The 19,500-nt window shown below is 40.0% G+C and overlaps 1 protein-coding gene across 1 annotated transcript; it reads left to right on the forward strand.

The window, feature by feature from the left end:
• The first annotated feature begins 15,577 nt into the window (after positions 1–15,577).
• LOC145090171 (uncharacterized) lies at positions 15,578–18,574 on the forward strand. Its single transcript, XM_079028499.1, has one exon. The coding sequence runs from the start codon at positions 15,578–15,580 to the stop codon at positions 18,572–18,574; it is 2,997 nt and encodes a 998-aa protein (XP_078884625.1).
• The last annotated feature ends 926 nt before the right edge of the window (positions 18,575–19,500 follow it).

The following is a 19,500-nucleotide window of genomic DNA, read 5'->3' on the forward strand; positions in this document are numbered from 1 at the left end:
TGCTCCTGAGTCTTGGAATAGACCAAGATATCATCGATGAAGACTATCACAATCCGGTCCAACATCGGTCTGCACACGCGGTTCATGAGGTCCATGAATGCGGCTGGAGCATTCGTGAGCCCAAACGGCATCACCACAAACTCATAGTGACCATAGCGAATCCTAAAAGTAGACCTGGCAATTCATGTATTCGTGTCATGAAAACATGTCAGCTACGAATTTGACACGATACCATTAGACGATGAGAAATAAGCTTTATCTCAATTTTTAAGATGTATTTGTGTTGTGTATTCGTGTCGTGTTGTGTCTCTCACAAATTCGTGTATTCGTGCCTGGAATTGTCAGGTCTACCTAAAAGCTGTCTTTTGCACATCCTCATCTCTGATTCGCACTGGTGATAACCCGACCACAGATCAATCTTGGAGAACCAAGATGTGCCTTATAGTTGATCAAACAAATCATCAATCCTAGGGAGGGGATAATGATTATTCAACGTTACCTTATTCAGCTCCCGGTAGTCTATGCACATGAGATGTGACCCGTCCTTCTTCTTCACAAACAGGATTGGGGCTCCTCATGGCAAACTACTCGGTCTGATAAATCCCTTGTCTAGTAGCTCATGCAGCTGCATAGATAACTCCTGCGTCTCGGGAGGAGCCAACCGATATGGTGCCTTGGCTATCAGAGCCGCACTAGGGATTAGGTCAATCCTAAACTCAACCTGTCTCTCCGGAGGTACCCTAGGTAAATCCTCCGGGAATACATCCGAGTACTCTCGCACTATCGGTAAGTCATCAACTGTCGTCTTACCCTTACCCCGGGTATCCGTGACATAGGCGACATAACTCGCGCAACTCTGCTGAAGGCAGCGCCTCGCTCTCGCTGCTAAGCATATATTCAATCCACCATGCGGAATCTCGCCCTGAATCACTAACCCTCCCTATTGGGGTTCAACTAGGAGTCCCCATAGGAATCCGAACCCTTACTAGCTGCTGCTGGCAGTCGATCACTTCTCCATTGGGGCAAAACTAATCCATGCCAACTATAACCTTATTCCCTCGTAGGGGAATAGGGACTGGATCCACATAAAACTGCTCATCAAATAACTGCAATGTACATCCTCGGTGAACTCTCGCAACCTTGAAGGTCCTATCGCCTACTATCTCTACATGAAGTGGGCAATCCAACTCCCCAGGAGCCCCTGTAAATCACTTGCTAAGTGAGAGCGACACAAAAGATTGGGTGGCACCCGAATCAAACAGTACCAAAGCTGATATACCGTTCACTAAGAACAATCCTATAAAAAACACAAAAACATAAGCAATAATTAGTATAAATAAAGAGATAAGGAGAAGATACGTACCCGTCACCATGTCGGGAGCTGCTTGTGCCTCTTCTACTATTAATTGAAATGCCCTACTCCTCGCCACAGGTGCCTCACCCCGGATCTGACGGCCGTCTGTAATCCTCAACGTAGCAGGGGTGGGTGATGCCACCTGCCCTGCTGCTTCTAAGCTCGGGTACTGGGACCGCTTGTATCCCTTCTGATTTCACTGAAAGCAAATCAGGTATGATATTGTCGTGGTGGTGGTAGTAGCTATACAATCTCTGTTCATATGCCTAATTCGGCTGCACTTAAAGCAGCCTAAACTCCCTACCTTGCACGTCCCCTCGTGCAACTTTCTGCATTGCCACAACGGTTGTGGCCCTACTGGCTCTTAGGTCTGTGATCTGACACCTTGGGCTTCTTGCCCGCACTCCCCATCTGAATCCCCTCGGGTTTGCTCTTCCTCTCCATCTCCAAATCCAACTCTCTCTCTTTCTCTCTCTCTCTCTCTCTCTCTCTCTCTCTCTCTCTCTCTCGCCCTAGCAATCATATCCTTCAGCGTCTTCTAGCTAGATCGGCTCACAAATTGGCGGATATCACTCTGCAACATCTCATGATATCAGGCCTTTTTCATCTCCTCGTCCACCACATATTGCGGAACGAGAAGGGCCCTCTTCCTGAACATAGTGGTGATCTCTGTCACCGTCTCAATCGTCTGCTGGTGATCCTGGAACTCCCTAGAAAGCTATTGCACCTCTATCACAGGTGCAAACTCGGCCCTGAACCTGGCCAAAAAGTCACTCCAAGTCATAGCATCAAGAGTTGGATCATCACCGATGGCATGTTCGACCTCTTCCCATCAGTCACGTGTCCTGTTCTTCAGAAGACAGGACGCAAATCCAACCATGCCCCCCTCAGGAAATCTTCTGGTGAGGAATGCATTGGTGACATCCACCAACCATCTGATACTCGCAATGGGGTCCCAAGCCCCATGGTAATTGGGAGCTCCACAAGCACTGAACTCCCTAAATGTCAGTGTGCGCGACCCTATCATGGCCGCGACCTTGGTGCGGAAGGAACTCAATCTCTCATCCAAAAGCTTTAAAATACCCTCCTTGATCGTGCTGAAGATCACATGAATCTGATCCAGAATACTGCACGTGATCTCAGAGGAGATGAACTCCCTAGTCTGGCCGTTTAGCTGCCCGACTCCAGATCCCGAGCCTAATCCCTCACCGGCGCCTGAATTGCCTACTGGTCTAGTGCATAATACCACCATTCTGAAAAACACATCATAAAAACATCAAAATACTAATCATATCTCGAGGGATCACATATACTACAGTCTCCTTGGATTCATCTCAGCCTTCCTTGATTCAAGTAAAGATCATATGCTTTCAGTAGTACGGGCCTATAGTACCTTCCACATCTATCTGTACTTTCCTCAAGAACTGCCTTGACTTCACCAAGTCCCTTCTTCTACTACTACTTCACGCGCTACTCTCATCCTAGTCTTGCCCTAGGGCAATCACCATCCCACTCTCCGCTATCAGCTGCATAAGAAGTCCTTGCTATCTCCCCCTAACTAGCTCGCAAGTACCATTACATATCACTAAGACTAGATAATTCTTCGAATGAGAGATCCTACCCTACAACGGTTGGACTCAAACACGAGCTGCGGAATTGAGCTAGACCTAACCTTCTGGAATTATTTAGTCCTTTTAATATGTAACTTAACATATTCGTTTACTAGTTAGTAAAAGATAACTAAGACTCCTAAAATCACAAAGCAAGCAAAATTCGAGCATTAAGTAAACATAATCAAGTATATCCTAATCAGGCCATCATTTCACTGACTAATCTGTACTAGCATGCAGTTCACAAAGTTGATACACATATAGCAGGCACATAAGGCATCCTTCCTAGATCCTTAGCCCTAATCTAGAATGCAGTTCTCATAAGCATATCATAACATAAACTTGTATGGGTAATTTGGGAGTACTTGCTTGAGCTCAGCTGATTGCATGCACCACACCCTTTTCTCTTTTTCAAACTTCTTTTTTTTTCTTGTCCAAAATTGTTTTCTTTTTCTCAAAGTCCTTTATATAAAAATTATTTTCCTTTGAAAATTTTCATACCAAGTCCTTAGTTTGAGTTCAGACACCACCGAAAGTGTGCCCGAATCCCTCAAACCAAGGCTCTGATACCAACTTGAAATGTCCCAAAAAATACGATCCAAAATTTTCGTTTTAAATCATTTAAGGAAACCATATTTCATCAAACATCATAATAATAAAATCACAATTCATGTATCTCAAAATATCATATCAAAAATACAATATCAATCACGTGTCAAAATATCATAGTCTAAACATCCCATGCTAAAAGTTGTGGTGTGTGTCATGTAGTTATCCCGAGCTCTTCCCCTTACTAGCGGAAGCACCTGAAACAAAAATTGAAAACTGTAAGCACGAAGCTTAGTGAGTCTCCCCAAACTACCACATACCATACACATAATCACGTAATACCATACATTGGGCCTTGCCCACTACATCGGGCCGTTATACATATGAACAAGCATATAACATAAACACATAACATAAACGTATAAGCTAAATCCTTCCCCGGGCTTGCCCTGACATCGGACCGAAGTCCGGAACATATATCACGTATCATATAACTAAAAATTCCTCGGGCTTGCCCCGACATCAGACCGAAGTCCGGAACATATAAACAAACACATGCAAGAATCAATGAGACATCAAGCATGTAAACGTTCCTCGGGCTTGCCCCGGCATCGGACTGAAGTCCAGAATCATATAATCTTCATCAGGCTAGCCCCGGCATCGGACCTAAGTCCGGCTTATGCTAACATACCTAAATGGGCCGGCATTGGTGCCTTAGACCCGTTCCTACTATAGGAAAACTCACATCTTAAGCTAGCTGCTGAAATCTCGAGTGAGGAATCTCTGATGGTTGCTCCAACAACTCCCCGGCTATCATTATCACAATAATCACATAGTCAAAAATTAAGAATCCTTCTAAGGGTAAAATGATCATTTTGCCCGTGGTCAAGGTCAACATTCTGGGTTGACCCAACTCACCGAGTTTCTCCATCAACTTGCCGAGTCCTAGAACCCTAAAATCACGATCTAACTCGTCGAGTCACCCCCTAACTCGCTGATTTCCATGGCTACTCATAGTCATGATTTGGCAAATCAAGTCGTCGAGTTCCTTCACAGATGCGTCGAGTTCTACCTTAAGCTAAAACGGGATAACACGACTCAACTCGTCGAGTCCCATTATGGACTCGATGAGTTCCTCTGTCTGTTTGGTCCATCTTCACAGATTAAGCATCTACTCTCCAGATCCAAAGTCAATACTTCATCTACATACTGGAAATGCCCTCTTAAGAGTAAAGTTTCCAACTTTACACGCTAATAATCCTTCTTAGTAGGTTTAGCTAAAACCCTAGTTCCTTAGTGTAGCACCTGGTTCTTGGTACGTATTCCTTTTATTTTTTTATATCGAAGTGTTTTGCATTTTTGGCCTTGGACTCGGCGAGTTGAAGGACCAACTCGCCGAGTAGAAGCGGGACGAAACGCAGGACTTAAATGATGGACTCTACGAGTAAGCCATGGCTGGACAAAAACCCTAATCTGAGGGTTTGCACCCTATTTAAGCAACCTTATACAACCTCCATCGTCCCTTATGCACCCAGAAACCCTCTATAGAAATCCCTAGCCGTTGTTGAAGCAATATAAGTCATTTTGGTGGATTTTGGTATTGGTGGTCTTAAGAAGGAAGGAGAAGAGCTTGAGGAAACAAGAGGAGACCAGAGGGGTTCGAGTTTGTGCTTCATTTTCAGTCCTCAGAAGGTATAAAGTTGCTAACTTGCTTATTCAATTGCTAGATCCCATTTTGTGGAGATTTAGGGATTTTATAAGCCATTTTAGGTAGCCAACCATGAATGCAAGCATGGTTGGGGACAAGGCTTCGAATCTAGGTCCTTTGAGGGGTCACAAGGCAGAAAGTGGGTGCTTTCCACCCAAGGAAGACTCCACGCAACCCAAGAGCTTGTTTTAGGACCTTTTGGACTCAAAGTCCCATGCATGCATGTAAAGTTTGTAACTTTACATGCTAGAACGATTGTAGGAGCCTAGATCTATCCTTTGGTCATGAGTTGTACATCAGAAGTTGAGGATTTAGGGTGTGGACGTGACCAACTCGGCGAGTCCGTTCTTGGGACTCGACGAGTCCAAGGCTTTGAGTCCCATATATGTGAGGGTCAAAAGAACTCAGTTGGGTGTTAGAAGGGTTGTAGCAGGACAGAAAGAGTGACCCAATGCATTGGACTTAGTTTTGGACCTGGAGTTCATGGGACTCGACGAGTGCTAGAACAGACTCGGCGAGTCCAAGGCAATCTTCTTATGTTTGAAGATGAACTCGACGAGCTGTTCTTACGACTCGGCGAGTCAAGGTCAGGACTTGTTCATCAGATGAAGGTGAACTCAACGAGTTGTTCATACAACTCGGCGAGTCGGATGAAGGTTCATTGATTTTCGTAAAGGCGGGGAACTCGTTGAGTTGTTGCCAAACTCGACGAGTCGAGTCATGGATAAAGACGGGTAAAGGGGTAGGGACTCGACGAGTTGACGGCCCAACTCGGCGAGTCGGTTCAACTGCAAGTTGACTTTGACTTGGACTTGGTTGGGGGTAAAATAGTCATTTTACCCTAAGAGTAGATATCAGATTCTGACTGAGTTTTTTTGTGGGGATTATAGCCAGAGGATTTTCGGAGAAGCAGCAGACAGAGGTTTCCCGTGCAGATTATCAACAGCTACTCGTACGAGGTGAGTTACCTTCCAGTAGGGGTGGGTCTAAGGCCACAATGTCGGCCCACCTAAAAGGGGTTAGAAGATGATTGTCTTTGTGATAATTATCTTGGTCTGGTTATGTGTTTTGGTCATGAGATTTAACAGTATGATTATATTTGTTGTTGTATGCTAGTGGTAGGGGTGAAATAGTCCCCAGTTACCAGTTGAAAGATACCGATGACGGTTACCGGTTGAAATATACCGATGAAGGTTACCGGTTGAAAGATACCGACGAAGGTTACCGGTTGAAAGATACCGACAATATTGTATGGTATGTGGTATGATTGGGGGAACTCACTAAGCTTCATGCTTACAGTTTTAGTTTTGGTTTCAAGTACCTCTTCGTCGAAGCGGAAGGAGTCGGCGATGTAGCAGCGCATCACACACACATGGTTTCCGCATTAAGTTTCTGGGATTGTACTCTGATTTCCATTACTTTGATGTCATGGTTTGAGACACAACATTATCATTTTTTTAAGGTGTTGTTTTTATCGACAATGTTTTGGTAAAATGTTATTAAACATATTAATTCAAAAATGAAATTTTCGGGCTTGAATTTTGGGTCGTTACACTTAGGACATAGATCTTTGTCCAAAAGCCTTATTACTCCAACCCCAAAGCATGAAAACCGAGATCTAAGTCCTAGACACCAAATGAACACGTAAAGTCAAGACTTTACTTCCATGCATGGCCTTTTGGGGCTTAAAAGGCCATAATACATCTATAAGCTTGAATGGGGCTTCCATGGTCATAAAGTTTACACCTTTATGCCATGAAACCCCTTCTAGATCCTAGATCTGAAAGGTAAGCCACTTGGGACGTCCATGTCCCAAATATCAAGATTCTTGAACCAAAAGCCTTATAAAATGGAACTAAGGAGATCTACTCGCCGAGTTGAGGGCTCTCAACTCGTCGAGTAGATTGCTTAAAACCATGCGTCCAATCTTGTTTCTACTCGACGAGTCTGGGGCTCCCATCTCATTGAGTAGCTCTACAAAAGTAAATAAGTTATAATTAAATGCATACCAGTAAATAGGCATTACAATGTCGATATGGTTTGTGTGTGATGGGGTTGAGGCGGTCATGCTTTGTGCTGAAGGCCAAGATACCCTGGGCAGTTCGGATAGACTATAGGCCCTGTGAGGCGGTCCAGTCAAGCCAAAGGCCCGGCAAGCGGTCCGGATAGGCTGTAGGCCCCATGAGGCAGTCGAGTCATGCCGAAGGCTCGGGGGTGGTCTTGATAGACTAAAGGCCCTGCAAGGCGGTCCATTCAGGCTGAAGGCTCATTATGCATCTTGTTATCAGTTATGTTTATGTGGTGGTATTTTGGTGAAGACTCACTAAGCGTTGGGATTACAGTTGTGGATTTTGTTTTCGGATGATGCGGGAACACGAAGGCTTGATCATGCTCCTCCTCATATTTTATGTTATGATTTCTGGGATTTCTCTGATGTTAAACTATTTTGAAAAAAAATTGTAAACAAAGGATGGTTTTGGAATGTTTGAAAAGTTTAAATTTTTACAAATTTGATGGATGTTACACCTTTGACCCACAAATACAGTGAGGAAGACTCACCTCTCAGTCTGAATAGATAGCTGAATAGGATACTGCTCCGAATATCATCTCTACCAGTCACCTATACATCAAACAGGGACCAAACTCAATTACCACCCAAAATACCCTTAGATCAAACATGGTCTAATCCTGGTCAAAGTCAAAAGTTAACAACTCTTAATTTCAATTATCCAACCTCTTGTCGTGACCAGACCTTGGTCACTTTGTGAGAGTCTACTCGGTCCGATTCCAACTCATCTCGACCCAACCTAGCCAACTTAGTTAAAGAAAATCACCTGAGTTGTCCTCACGACGTGAGCAACCTTCTCTCACGTCATGAGCTCCAAGGAGCTCAATAGAAAACATGGTCATTCAACCCTCACGTTGTGAGACCCTCTCTCATGTCGTGAGCATAGTCTGAAGTCAAAATCCAACCATTTAATGCATTAAGCCTTTTACTCTAACATTCCAGAAGGTCTTATTACTCCATAATACACTTAAAAGCCGATGCTTTATGGGCATGTATCTCAAATACATGTCTAGATCTCATTTGGGACCAAAATTGAAGAAAAGATAATCCAACTTTCATGCAAAGGTTCAAAACTCAATCATTCACTAGATCTGAACTTCATGACACTCTAAAGACCCTTATGACCCATAAAGTTGCCAAATTTATGGTTTCTATTCATTAAAACTTGCTCATCCAAGGAGAAAAGTGGGATAAAACTTGGATCTAGACACAAACAACAATAAAGGTGGAAGCTTGACACTTACAAGGGTCCAAAAACAATGTGAGGTGATGTGATGATGATTCCTTGCAAGCCTCTTCAAAAGTTCACCTGCTTCTTCCTCTTCTTCTTCTTCTTCTTCTTCTCTTCTTAAAACCAAGAAATGCTCCCAAAATGGACAAGAATCAAGCAATGGGTGAAGGCTAGGGTTTGGAGGCTGATAATGAACCCTAAAATGGGTTTAGAGGGACTTAGATACGAATGAAACCCTAAATGATCGTGGGATTGAGTTGCATCAGTTCTCATGTTGTGAGCCTCTATGTCTCACGTCATGAGGCCATTCCCAAACAAAATCTCCTTAATAACCCATCTCACATCGTGAGGATCCATTTCTTCCAAAATTCGACCTTTTAACTCCTTAAAACCCTAAATCGAACCACCTAGAAAACGAGCGTTACATTATAAAAATTAGCACCTACGGCGGACTAGCGATCGAAAAAGAGACTATATCAATCTATATTAACAAATAAAAACAAAGAAATTGATTTTTCGTTGTAGTAAACATAAACCAAAAAATATGTTTATTCAAAAAACAACATATAAAACTAATTAATACATAAATTATCAACATTTTTTAAGAATCATGATATTATTAGAAAAGTACTAAAAAATGGAAAGCATTAATCACTCCTTCTTGTTCCAATGAGCAATTATTTATCTTTCTTTCATTACCAACTATGCACACGGTGAGAGGAGGCAGAGCCACTTTACTGATTTATTGATCGAATGGCAAGAGGTAGATCCGTTGAGGTAACCTACGACCATCAAGACATAACTAACGATCACTATGTTGGACCTATTAGCTAACTGGAGGAGGCACATAGCCTAGAGCACTTAAAGTCGTCAATGAGTCAGCTATGGGAGAGCGGATACATGATTCATGGAAGTGAATTTGAGAAGCTGAAGGACGCAATGTGGTATCCCTTTAAAAAAGGGTTTCGTTTTTTTGATATATATTAAACTTGTATTTGTATTTGACTTGGAGGGTTTTTAAAATATTTCTAAAATTTATAAATTTATGCAATTAAAGGTACACATGTAAGGACGTTTACATCGGTGTGGGTCGAGGCATACAAGATTTGGTTCAAGGGTATGCATTCCTAATATTTTTATAAACAAAAAGTTATGTATGTACGAAAAAATTAAGGGTATGCAATTGCATACCCCTATAATGCACTGGGTCCGCCATGAGTACAACTCCTATAACTATGTTGTTAGAGGTGGATACAAGATTTCGTAGTAGGTGTTGTCAGTTGGCAGGTCATGGGTTGCACAATAGTAGAAAAAACAAAACAAAAAATTCGAAAAATTTGCATTGCGTACAGAAAAGCAGGGGTTGTCGATGTCGTTATTGGATACCAAGCAAAACCACACATGTATGTGGCTAACCTTTTCGAATGTCACATTTAAAATTAGGGGTTCTCAGAACATACATCAATAGAAAAAATAAAAGCAAAATAATTTGATATAATGGAGGTCGATGTGTATGTGAATGACAGATTAAATTAATAATCAACACTTGATATTAACAGAGAAAGAAATGAAGAAAGAATCTTTTTGTATTCATTCTGTTGACTTTCTTACATATTCAAAAACTTTTTATATTACAGCTTATTATACACACATCTAGCTAACATACACCTAACAGATTAACAACTATGATTAGGAGAAATAACAGAAATAATAACAGAAATGTAACGGTAATACCCCCCTCAAGATGGACTTTGGAAAATGTTTTTCAAAGCCATCTTGGCCATTATAGGAATCATCTTATGTCGAGGTAATGATTTAGTAAAAATGTCATCTAATTGGTGTGTTATGCGTATGGGCATGAGCTTGATTGTATTATCTAAAATCTTATCTCGAATGAAGTGACAGTCGATTTCGATATGCTTCGTGCGTTCATGAAAGGTTGGATTGGATGCAAGCTTGATTGCTGATTCATTATCACAAAAAATCAAAGTAGGCTCATGAGTGTGAATGTCAAAATTGCTCAGCAAATGATGAAGCCAAATAATCTCAGTTGTAGCAACAGCAATGGCTCGGTACTCAGCTTCGGTGGATGATCTAGAAACAATGGATTGTTTCTTTGATTTCCAAGAAATCATGGAGTCTCCTAGAAAAACACAAAAACCAGAAATAGATCTTCTGGTATCCAAACATCCTGCCCAATCAGAATCAGAAAAGCTGTAATCTTTAAAGAAGGTTTGGAAGACAAAAACAATCCTTGACCAGGATTGAGTTTGAGGAACTTGAGCAAATGATTAGCAGCTTGAAGATGAGGTAATCTTGGATCTGTAACAAATTGACTTAACCTATTTACTGCATAGGTAATGTCTGGTCGTGTTATGGTTAAATACATTAACCATCCAATTAAACGTCTATATTGAGAAGGATCCAATAAGGGTGCCCCATTGAAATTTGATGCTTTACATGCAAGATCCATTGGATAATGGACTGGTTTGGCAGCTAACATGCCAGTTTCTTCTAGGAGATTGAGAACATATTGTCGTTGAGAAATATAAATGCCATCTGTTGATCTGGCAATTTCAAGACCCAAGAAATGTTGTAACTTTCCCAAATCCTTAAGCTTAAACTTGTTGCTTAAAGATTGTTTAATAGAATCAATTTCATGAAGAGAAGCACATGTTAACACAATATCATCCACGTATACTAACAGAGCTACATATGACGATCCTTTTCCCTTATAAAACAATGAGCAATCAGCTTTTGATTGTATGAATCCTTGAGAAAGTAAAAATGAAGAAAAGGTGGCATACCATTGACGAGGTGCCTGCCTCAAGCCATATAAAGATTTCTCCAGTTTGTAGACAAATGGTTTACCATTTGAAGAGACAGAATGACAACTATATCCTTGGGGTAATTTCATGTAAACCTCTTCATCCAAAGACCCATTCAAGAAAGCATTATTCACGTCCAATTGAATAAGAGGCCAAGAACATTGAGCAGCTAAAGCAAGCAGTAATTTGACAGTAACAAGTTTAGCGACAGGGGAAAAAGTATCCAGAAAATCGATACCTTCTTGTTGATTGAAACCCTTGGCAACAAGGCGTTCCTTGTATCTCTCAACAGTACCATCATAACGTCTTTTGATTTTATACACCCATTTAGAACCCAAAGCCTTTCTATCAGGAGGTAAGGGTATTATCGTCCAAGTGTTATTTGCTTCGAGAGCCTTCAATTCTTCTTGCATAGCTAATTGCCACTCTTTAGATTTAGATGCTTCAGAATAGGATTGTGGTTCAGACTAAGCTGAAATAGCAAGAGTGAATGCTTGGTATTTAGGTGAAAGGTTGGAATAAGAAAGTACAGAAGATAAAGGGTATTTTGCATTAGTATTAATGGTCACATTGTTTACTAGACCACAATGATAATCTTGTAAATAAGTTGGACGGGTTCTATTTCTTTGAGGTCTTTGATTTCCAACTAAATGATCTTCATTGACAATGGGAATGGGATCTGTATTGGCAACTGTAACAAATGAATCAGGTAAAGGGTCAGAAATAAAAGTATCATCTTGTGAGCAAGGTATGACCATTGAATGAAAAGGGTCTGGCTGATGGTTATATATGGAATGTTTAAAAGGAAAAATATGTTCATGAAACACAACATCACGAGATATGAATATTTCTTTTGTCTCAACATCCATCATTTTATATGCCTTCATTTCAATTGGATAACCAATAAAAATACAACATCTGGCACATGCAGTAATTTTGTCCCTGTGACTGAGAAGTGTTGAAGCAAAAGCTAAACATCCAAAACTCCGAAGTCGTGAATAATCTGGTGGATACTCATAAAGTTTCTGAAAAGGGGACAAATTATCAAGAGCATGTGAAGGAGTACGGTTGATAAGGAATGTAGCACATAAAATACATTCAGACCAATATGTTGTGGGAATATTTGATTGAAAAAATAATGCCCTAGCAACATTTAATAGATGTTGGTGCTTTCGTTTAACCACTGAATTTTGTTCTGGACGTTGAACACAAGAGAATTGATGCAATACTCCTTTTTGATTGAAAAACTCAGTAAAAGCCAATTCCTTTGCATTATCAGACCGAAAACCCTTAATTTTGGTGTTAAATTGTGTTTCAATCATAGCAAAGAAACGTGGAATGATACTTTGAACATCAGATTTGTGCTTCATCATGTATACCCATGTAAATCTAGTGCAATCATCAACAATAGTTGCAAAATATTGATATCCCTTATAATCCTTTACATGATAAGGCCCCCATACATCACATTGTATCAACTCAAAAGGTTCATTTGCAATATTGTTGAAAGACTGAAAAGGTAAACGTTTCTGTTTGGCTAAAGGACAAATAGAGCATACACTTTTATTCAAATATTTATTTGAAACATTGATACTACTAATAGATTGCAACTTCTCATTTGAAGGATGTCCAAACCGTTGATGCCAACAATCAGCTGAAACTGCATTCACATTCACTTGTGCTTGTGCTCTTATACGCATATCTTCAAGCACATAAAGTCCGGCATGTACTCTAGCATTGCCAATCATTCTCTTGGTGTGTATCTGCTTCAAAATAGCAAAATCATGATAAAATTTTGCCTTAACAGTTTTGAATTTAGCCAATTGAGAAATTGATACTAAATTTAACTCAAACTGTGGCACATAAAGAACATCAGTGAGAATGATATGTTCATTTATGTTAACTTTTCCCATGCATTCAACTTGAATAACCATTTGGTTTGGTAAACGAACACGAGTATGTGAGATATCTACCAGATCATGAAACATATTTTTATCATTGCAAATATGCCTAGTTGCTCCAGTATCCAGTATCCATATATTGGAATTGTAATGGCTAGAAGAGAGAGTCAGAACATAGTGATTACCTGAAGCGGTAATATGATCATGTGAAACAGAATTCACTGAAGCCAATTGACCAGTAAGTATAGCAATAAGTTGTTGGCATTGTTCATTGGTAAGATTTGTAACAGGAGAACTTGTATCATTACAGGAAGACTGACCCTCTGTAGCAGCAGCAGAAACAGCATTCACACGTGAATTATTTGAATTTGAGTTCTGATTGAAACGATATCCCGGTGGAAATCCATGCAGATTGTAACACTTATCAACAGTGTGTCCTGAACGCTTGCAATGAGAACACATTGATGAGTTCTTGTTAGAACCTTTGTTGAAATTATTGTTGGAAACTCGATTTCTTGAATTGTTCAAATTGTTATTGAAACTCTGAACATTACAAGCCATTGGAGTTTTCATAGATTGATTATTTCCAATTTCACGTTGTCTTTCTTCTTGAATAACCAAGGAAAAAATGCGATTAACTGCAGGTATAGGATCCATGAGAAGTATTTTCCCTCGAATTTGGGCATATGAATCATTTAGACCCATAAGAAACATCATAGTGTGTTCAATTTCTTTTGCCCCTCCACATGTACATAAACCACATGTACAATGAGTATCAAAATTGGATAATTCCTCCCAAAGAACTTTGAGCCTAGTAAAATACGTACTCACAGAATCTTGTCCTTGAACTGTATTCATCAAATCACACTTAAGTTGAAATATACGAGGTCCATTGCTTTGTTGAAACCTTTCTTTAAGTTCATTCCAAATTGCAGAAGCAGTTTTTAGGTAAATCACTGAAGAAGAAATTTCTTTAGATATAGAATTTAGGATCCAGGAAATTACAATATTGTTGTTGCGATTCCAGGCCTTGAAACGGATTACATCAGTGGCCGGAGGTTGAGGAAGATCTCCAGTAACAAAATCAAGTTTGTTCTTGACTGAAAGGGCAATTGTCATAGACCGAGACCAGGACGCATAATTTTCTCCAGTAAGTTGTTGATTGACAAGAAGAGTGCCGGGATTATCCGAGTGATGTAAAAAATACGGATCATCTGAAGAAACATTTGAGTTTTGAGAACTTTCTCCAGACATTTTGACAGAAACAAAAGATCGAGAAAATCAAAAGAACGATCTTAATGAAGAACACAAAAAGAACGGATTGATTGAATCAATCAAACAAAAAACAATCAAAGGGAAGGAATCAATCAAAGATCATGAAAAAGGAACAATCAAGAATAAAGATTGAAATCAGGGATGCGGAAGCAAAAAAAATTCTCTAATACCATATTAACAGAGAAAGAAATGAAGAAAGAATCTTTTTGTATTCATTCTGTTGACTTTCTTACATATTCAAAAACTTTTTATATTACAGCTTATTATACGCGCATCTAGCTAACATACACCTAACAGATTAACAACTATGATTAGGAGAAATAACAGAAATAATAACAGAAATGTAACGGTAATACTTGACCCATAGTAAATTGATAGATATCATTTGAGAAGCGGAGAACCATTGGATAGGTGAGACTATCGATTGTCATCGGACATGAATGTAGTAGAGAAGCATAGTGGGGGAGCAGTATAGAGAAAATGAAGAGGGTGGGTTTTGTTTTAAGGTTCAATGTTGTAAATATAAATTGTTCAATGCAATTTTGAATATGTCATGCAATTCAATTTTGAATAAGATTTCGTCCTGATTTATTGCGATTGCCTATTAGATTGAAGATTCGTTGAAGCATGATGGCAAAAATCAGGAACAAGATCATGAGTATCAAACAATTCGGATTTCGTTGGGAGTTTAAAGGAGTAACGGTAAAAATGATAATTCTTATTGGAAAAGGTTTAGAAAATGGATTACAAAATGACACGTCACAACAATATAATTCTTCTAGTATTGAAGAACAAAATATAACTAATTAATAAGAAAATGTTCAGTCTAGACATATGACATACAGATATAGTCAAGTGACTTAGTCTAGGCCAGCCTCAATATATTTAGAAAACACGCGTCTTTTACAAAGTAAAATTTAGCGGACACCAAAATTGGACTTTTAATGTATTCCGTTTATGGAAATGGAAGAGTTGATAACTATAATTCTTTGACTTCATCAACGGTGTCTTGAATAAATTAAAGTCAGATTGAGCTTGAATCCATGATCGATAATGGGGAAGCTATGGGTTGGTGGGATCTTTCTCTTCTTCATTTTTGCAACCACAAACCTCTGTTCCGGTTGCTTAGAACACGACCGGCGAGCTCTTCTTCAATTCAAAAGCAGCCTTGCATCATCAGACTCTACTGCTCGACGACTACCATCTTGGACCGGAAACAAGTGTTGCCAGTGGAAAGGCGTGAGCTGCGATAATGCAACCAGATATGTCACCAGGATTGATCTCGGAAGTGATCTTTTAGGTTCTCTAGAGGGAAACGAGTTGAACTCGTCTTTAGCCAAGTTGACTCGCTTGACTTACTTGGACTTGAGTGGGCTCTATTTCCGTAGCAGCCCGATTCCCAAGTTCGTCGGGTCGATGACCCAACTCCGGTTTCTGAATCTTTCTTCCGCGGGCTTTTCTGGTGACATTCCTCACGAAATCGGAAATCTGTCGAGTTTGCGCGTGCTTGATCTCAGCGACATGGATTTAGTCGTTGATGATGTCACATGGTTGTCGAGTCTTTTGGCACTCGAACATCTTGATCTCAGCGGATTGAGTGTTGGTGAAGTTGGAAATTTTGACAAGGTACTGTTGTATATGGTTCCTTCTTTACGATCTTTACGTTTGTCAGGATGTGACCTTTCCAATTCCCATTTCAATCGCACACATCTCGATTCCAATATTACGCTTTCCACCATTCAAACACTTGATCTTAGTAGAAATTCATTCCAAGGAAACTTCCCTCTGTTTGTACAAAACCTGACCTCTTTACGAGTTCTTGATATCTCATACAACAGTCTTAATTCTTCGATTCCTGTCATGAACGGAATTACAGAACTGGACCTTGCCGGAAATAGATTTCCGGGTATTCAAGTAACCGGGGTCTGGAGACTTTGCCGATTAAAAAGGCTGGATCTTGCCTTTAGTTCTATCCGAGGGAGACTCGTTGGGCCATCAAGTAATGTATCGGCATGCGCCCAGTTTGCTCTGGAGACACTGATTCTAAACGACAACAAGTTTAGTGGTGAAATCCCGAGTTCACTAGAAAGGCTTACAGCTTTGAGAGGATTGTATCTGGATTATAACGAGTTGACGGGGAGTATCCCAGAATCTCTAGGAAAGTTAACGAGTTTGCAGGAATTAGTTCTTTCCGGGAACCAATTAACAGGTTCCATTCCTACGTCTTTAGGTAACCTGATGGGGTTAGGTAGACTAGACTTATCTTGGAATCTGTTAAACGGGACAATTCCATTCTCCCTGGGACGATTATCAAATTTAGAAATCTTGTATCTCAACTCTAATTCTTTGTCTTCAATTCAGTTATCACCAGGAAACCTAAACCTATCGCAACTCCGGTTTCTTGATTTATCAGCAAACTTATTGCAAGGCTCACTTCCGGATACCATTGGACAGCTTTCTAAACTTGAGTTTCTTGATATATCTAACAACTCTTTCTCCGGTGTAGTCACCGAAGCCCATTTCACAAACACATCCATGTTAAAACACTTGGCAGCAACCTCAAACCACCATTTGAGTTTCAAGATTTCACCCGATTGGAACCCTCCATTCCAAATACGAAACGTTTTCCTTAGATCGTGCAAAATTGAATCGGGATTTCCACAATGGATTCAAACTCAAAGGAGTCTCGTGATTCTGGACCTTTCAAATACTAGCATGTCAGGACATCTTCCAGAGTGGCTACGCGAGCTCCCGATCATCTCGATCCTCGATCTTTCCCACAATTTTCTTGAAGGTCCATTGGCAAATCTTCCATCCAACCTTACAACGGATTCCTCGAGTTCCTTTCCATTTATCGAACGGTTCGCTGATTACAAAACACTGGGAAGATTTTTGCTTCTTAAGAACAATCTATTCAACGGATCGATTCCGGATTCAGTGTGCAATGTTACGGATTTAATTATCCTCGATCTTTCTAGAAATATATTATCGGGGACCATTCCGGATTGCTTCGGAAACCTCCAAGAACTGAGTAATATGATATTAAGTTCCAACCGGCTATCGGGTGTCATTCCAAGCTCTCTAGGCAATCTTGGTTCTTCACTACGATGGCTACATCTAAACAACAATAGCTTCCATGGCGAACTTCCGGAAACTCTAGCAAATTTCACAAGTTTGGATGTGTTGGATTTGGGCGAAAACCGATTCTCTGGAAGCATACCGAAATGGATTGGTGAAAAGCTCAAGAATCTGGTGGTTCTCAGGCTACATAAGAACAACTTCTCGGGTCAAATTCCTGTAGAGTTGTGTGAATGCACCGACCTCCAAATCATGGATGTTGGAGATAATAAGTTAACGGGACCCATCCCTCAATGCTTTCAGAACTTGAAAGGAATGATGGGAGGCAACTCCAATCTTTATTTTGCAGGTGGGTTCGAGCAGAGTTTGGTTCAGGTAATGAGAGGGGTCCAAGTCGATTACACAACCATAATGGTATACGTTATCAACATGGACCTTTCGAGCAATAATCTGGTTGGGGAAATACCTGAAAACTTGTTACTTCTTTCTGGATTGTTGGGTCTTAACTTGTCAAACAATCATCTCACGGGTCGGATTCCTGATAGAATCGGTGATATGAATTCGATATTCTCTCTCGATCTTTCTGGAAACAATCTTTCGGGTACAATCCCACAGAGTATATCATCATTGACGTTTCTTAGTCATCTGAATTTGTCACACAACATCTTATCAGGGAGAATTCCAACAGGAAGTCAGCTCCAGACGCTCATTGATCCATCCATTTATGCTGGCAATAGCGAGCTTTGTGGCAGTCCACTATTGGTCAACTGCAATCGTGATCAAGTCCCAGAAAATGGTGGAAATGCTCAGGAAGATGAAGGCGGTGATGATTCTGAGAAGATATGGATTTACTCTGCAACTAGCGGTTTCACGACAGGGTTTCTGGGAATTTTGGGGATTCTGGCGCTTAAGGACAGGTGGAGAGTTGCTTTATTTAATTTTCTTGGAGGTTGCATCGGCATGAAACTGTGAAACTTAGTACTTCGAATGGTCAATCTTGCAAAATTTGCTTCATGTCTTGAACTTTATGAATTATGTTTCAGTTTTGTATATCAGATTGTTAGGTACACGTGCTACAACAAATCAGTTTCACTTTACATATCAAGTGATACATGTTGACTGATTCCATCAATTCATTCTAATTGATTTATTAGTTTGCTAGAGATTATTTTGTATTTATAGAAAAAATGAAACCTTCGTATACTTGTAAATCATCAATATAATTCTCTCATTCAATTATTTTCTATACTGCTATATGGTATCATGTCAAAAATTGGCCAGAACGTGCCTCGATCCTCGATTTCTTTGCTTCTTGTGGCAATCGAAACTCACCTACAAATTGACTAGCAACAAGCAACCACTTCCCAAAACACTTAGCATGCTTGAAAGTCCAACGAGTAATCTTTAATCAAATACTTTAAGCACGCTTGGAAATCAAAAAAAGTATTATTTTCACAAAGTCTTTTATGCTATAATATCATGTGTCATTGTAATGTTCCATAATATAGGAAAAATTCATATGTGCTCACATGGGGAGATTAGTTAGCATCATGTCTCTAATCCACTTTCCTTGTAATCCAATGTTGCAGCATTCCTGTTAACAATCGACAATTACATTTGTGATTATTAAATGGTTTTGTATTAATTTTATATCATTTCCATAACCCTTTTATAATAACATAATACTATCCAGCCAACTTACTTAATTTTTCACATTAAGCTTTAACTAGTTGCCTTATACATAGTTTAATATCATGGTAATACTATATACATCATATCACAATGATTCGTAAATGGCAAAGATCATTTAGGTCTCATACTCACAATTTCAGCAACTTACTTTACTTTTAGAGTATGGGGTATGGGCCGTTTTGCGCCGTTATTGTCTACGTGGAGGG

This window comes from Lactuca serriola, chromosome 2 (assembly GCF_051521515.1).
Source record: "Lactuca serriola cultivar US96UC23 chromosome 2, Lser_US96UC23_V15, whole genome shotgun sequence".
Lineage (NCBI taxonomy): Eukaryota > Viridiplantae > Streptophyta > Magnoliopsida > Asterales > Asteraceae > Lactuca > Lactuca serriola.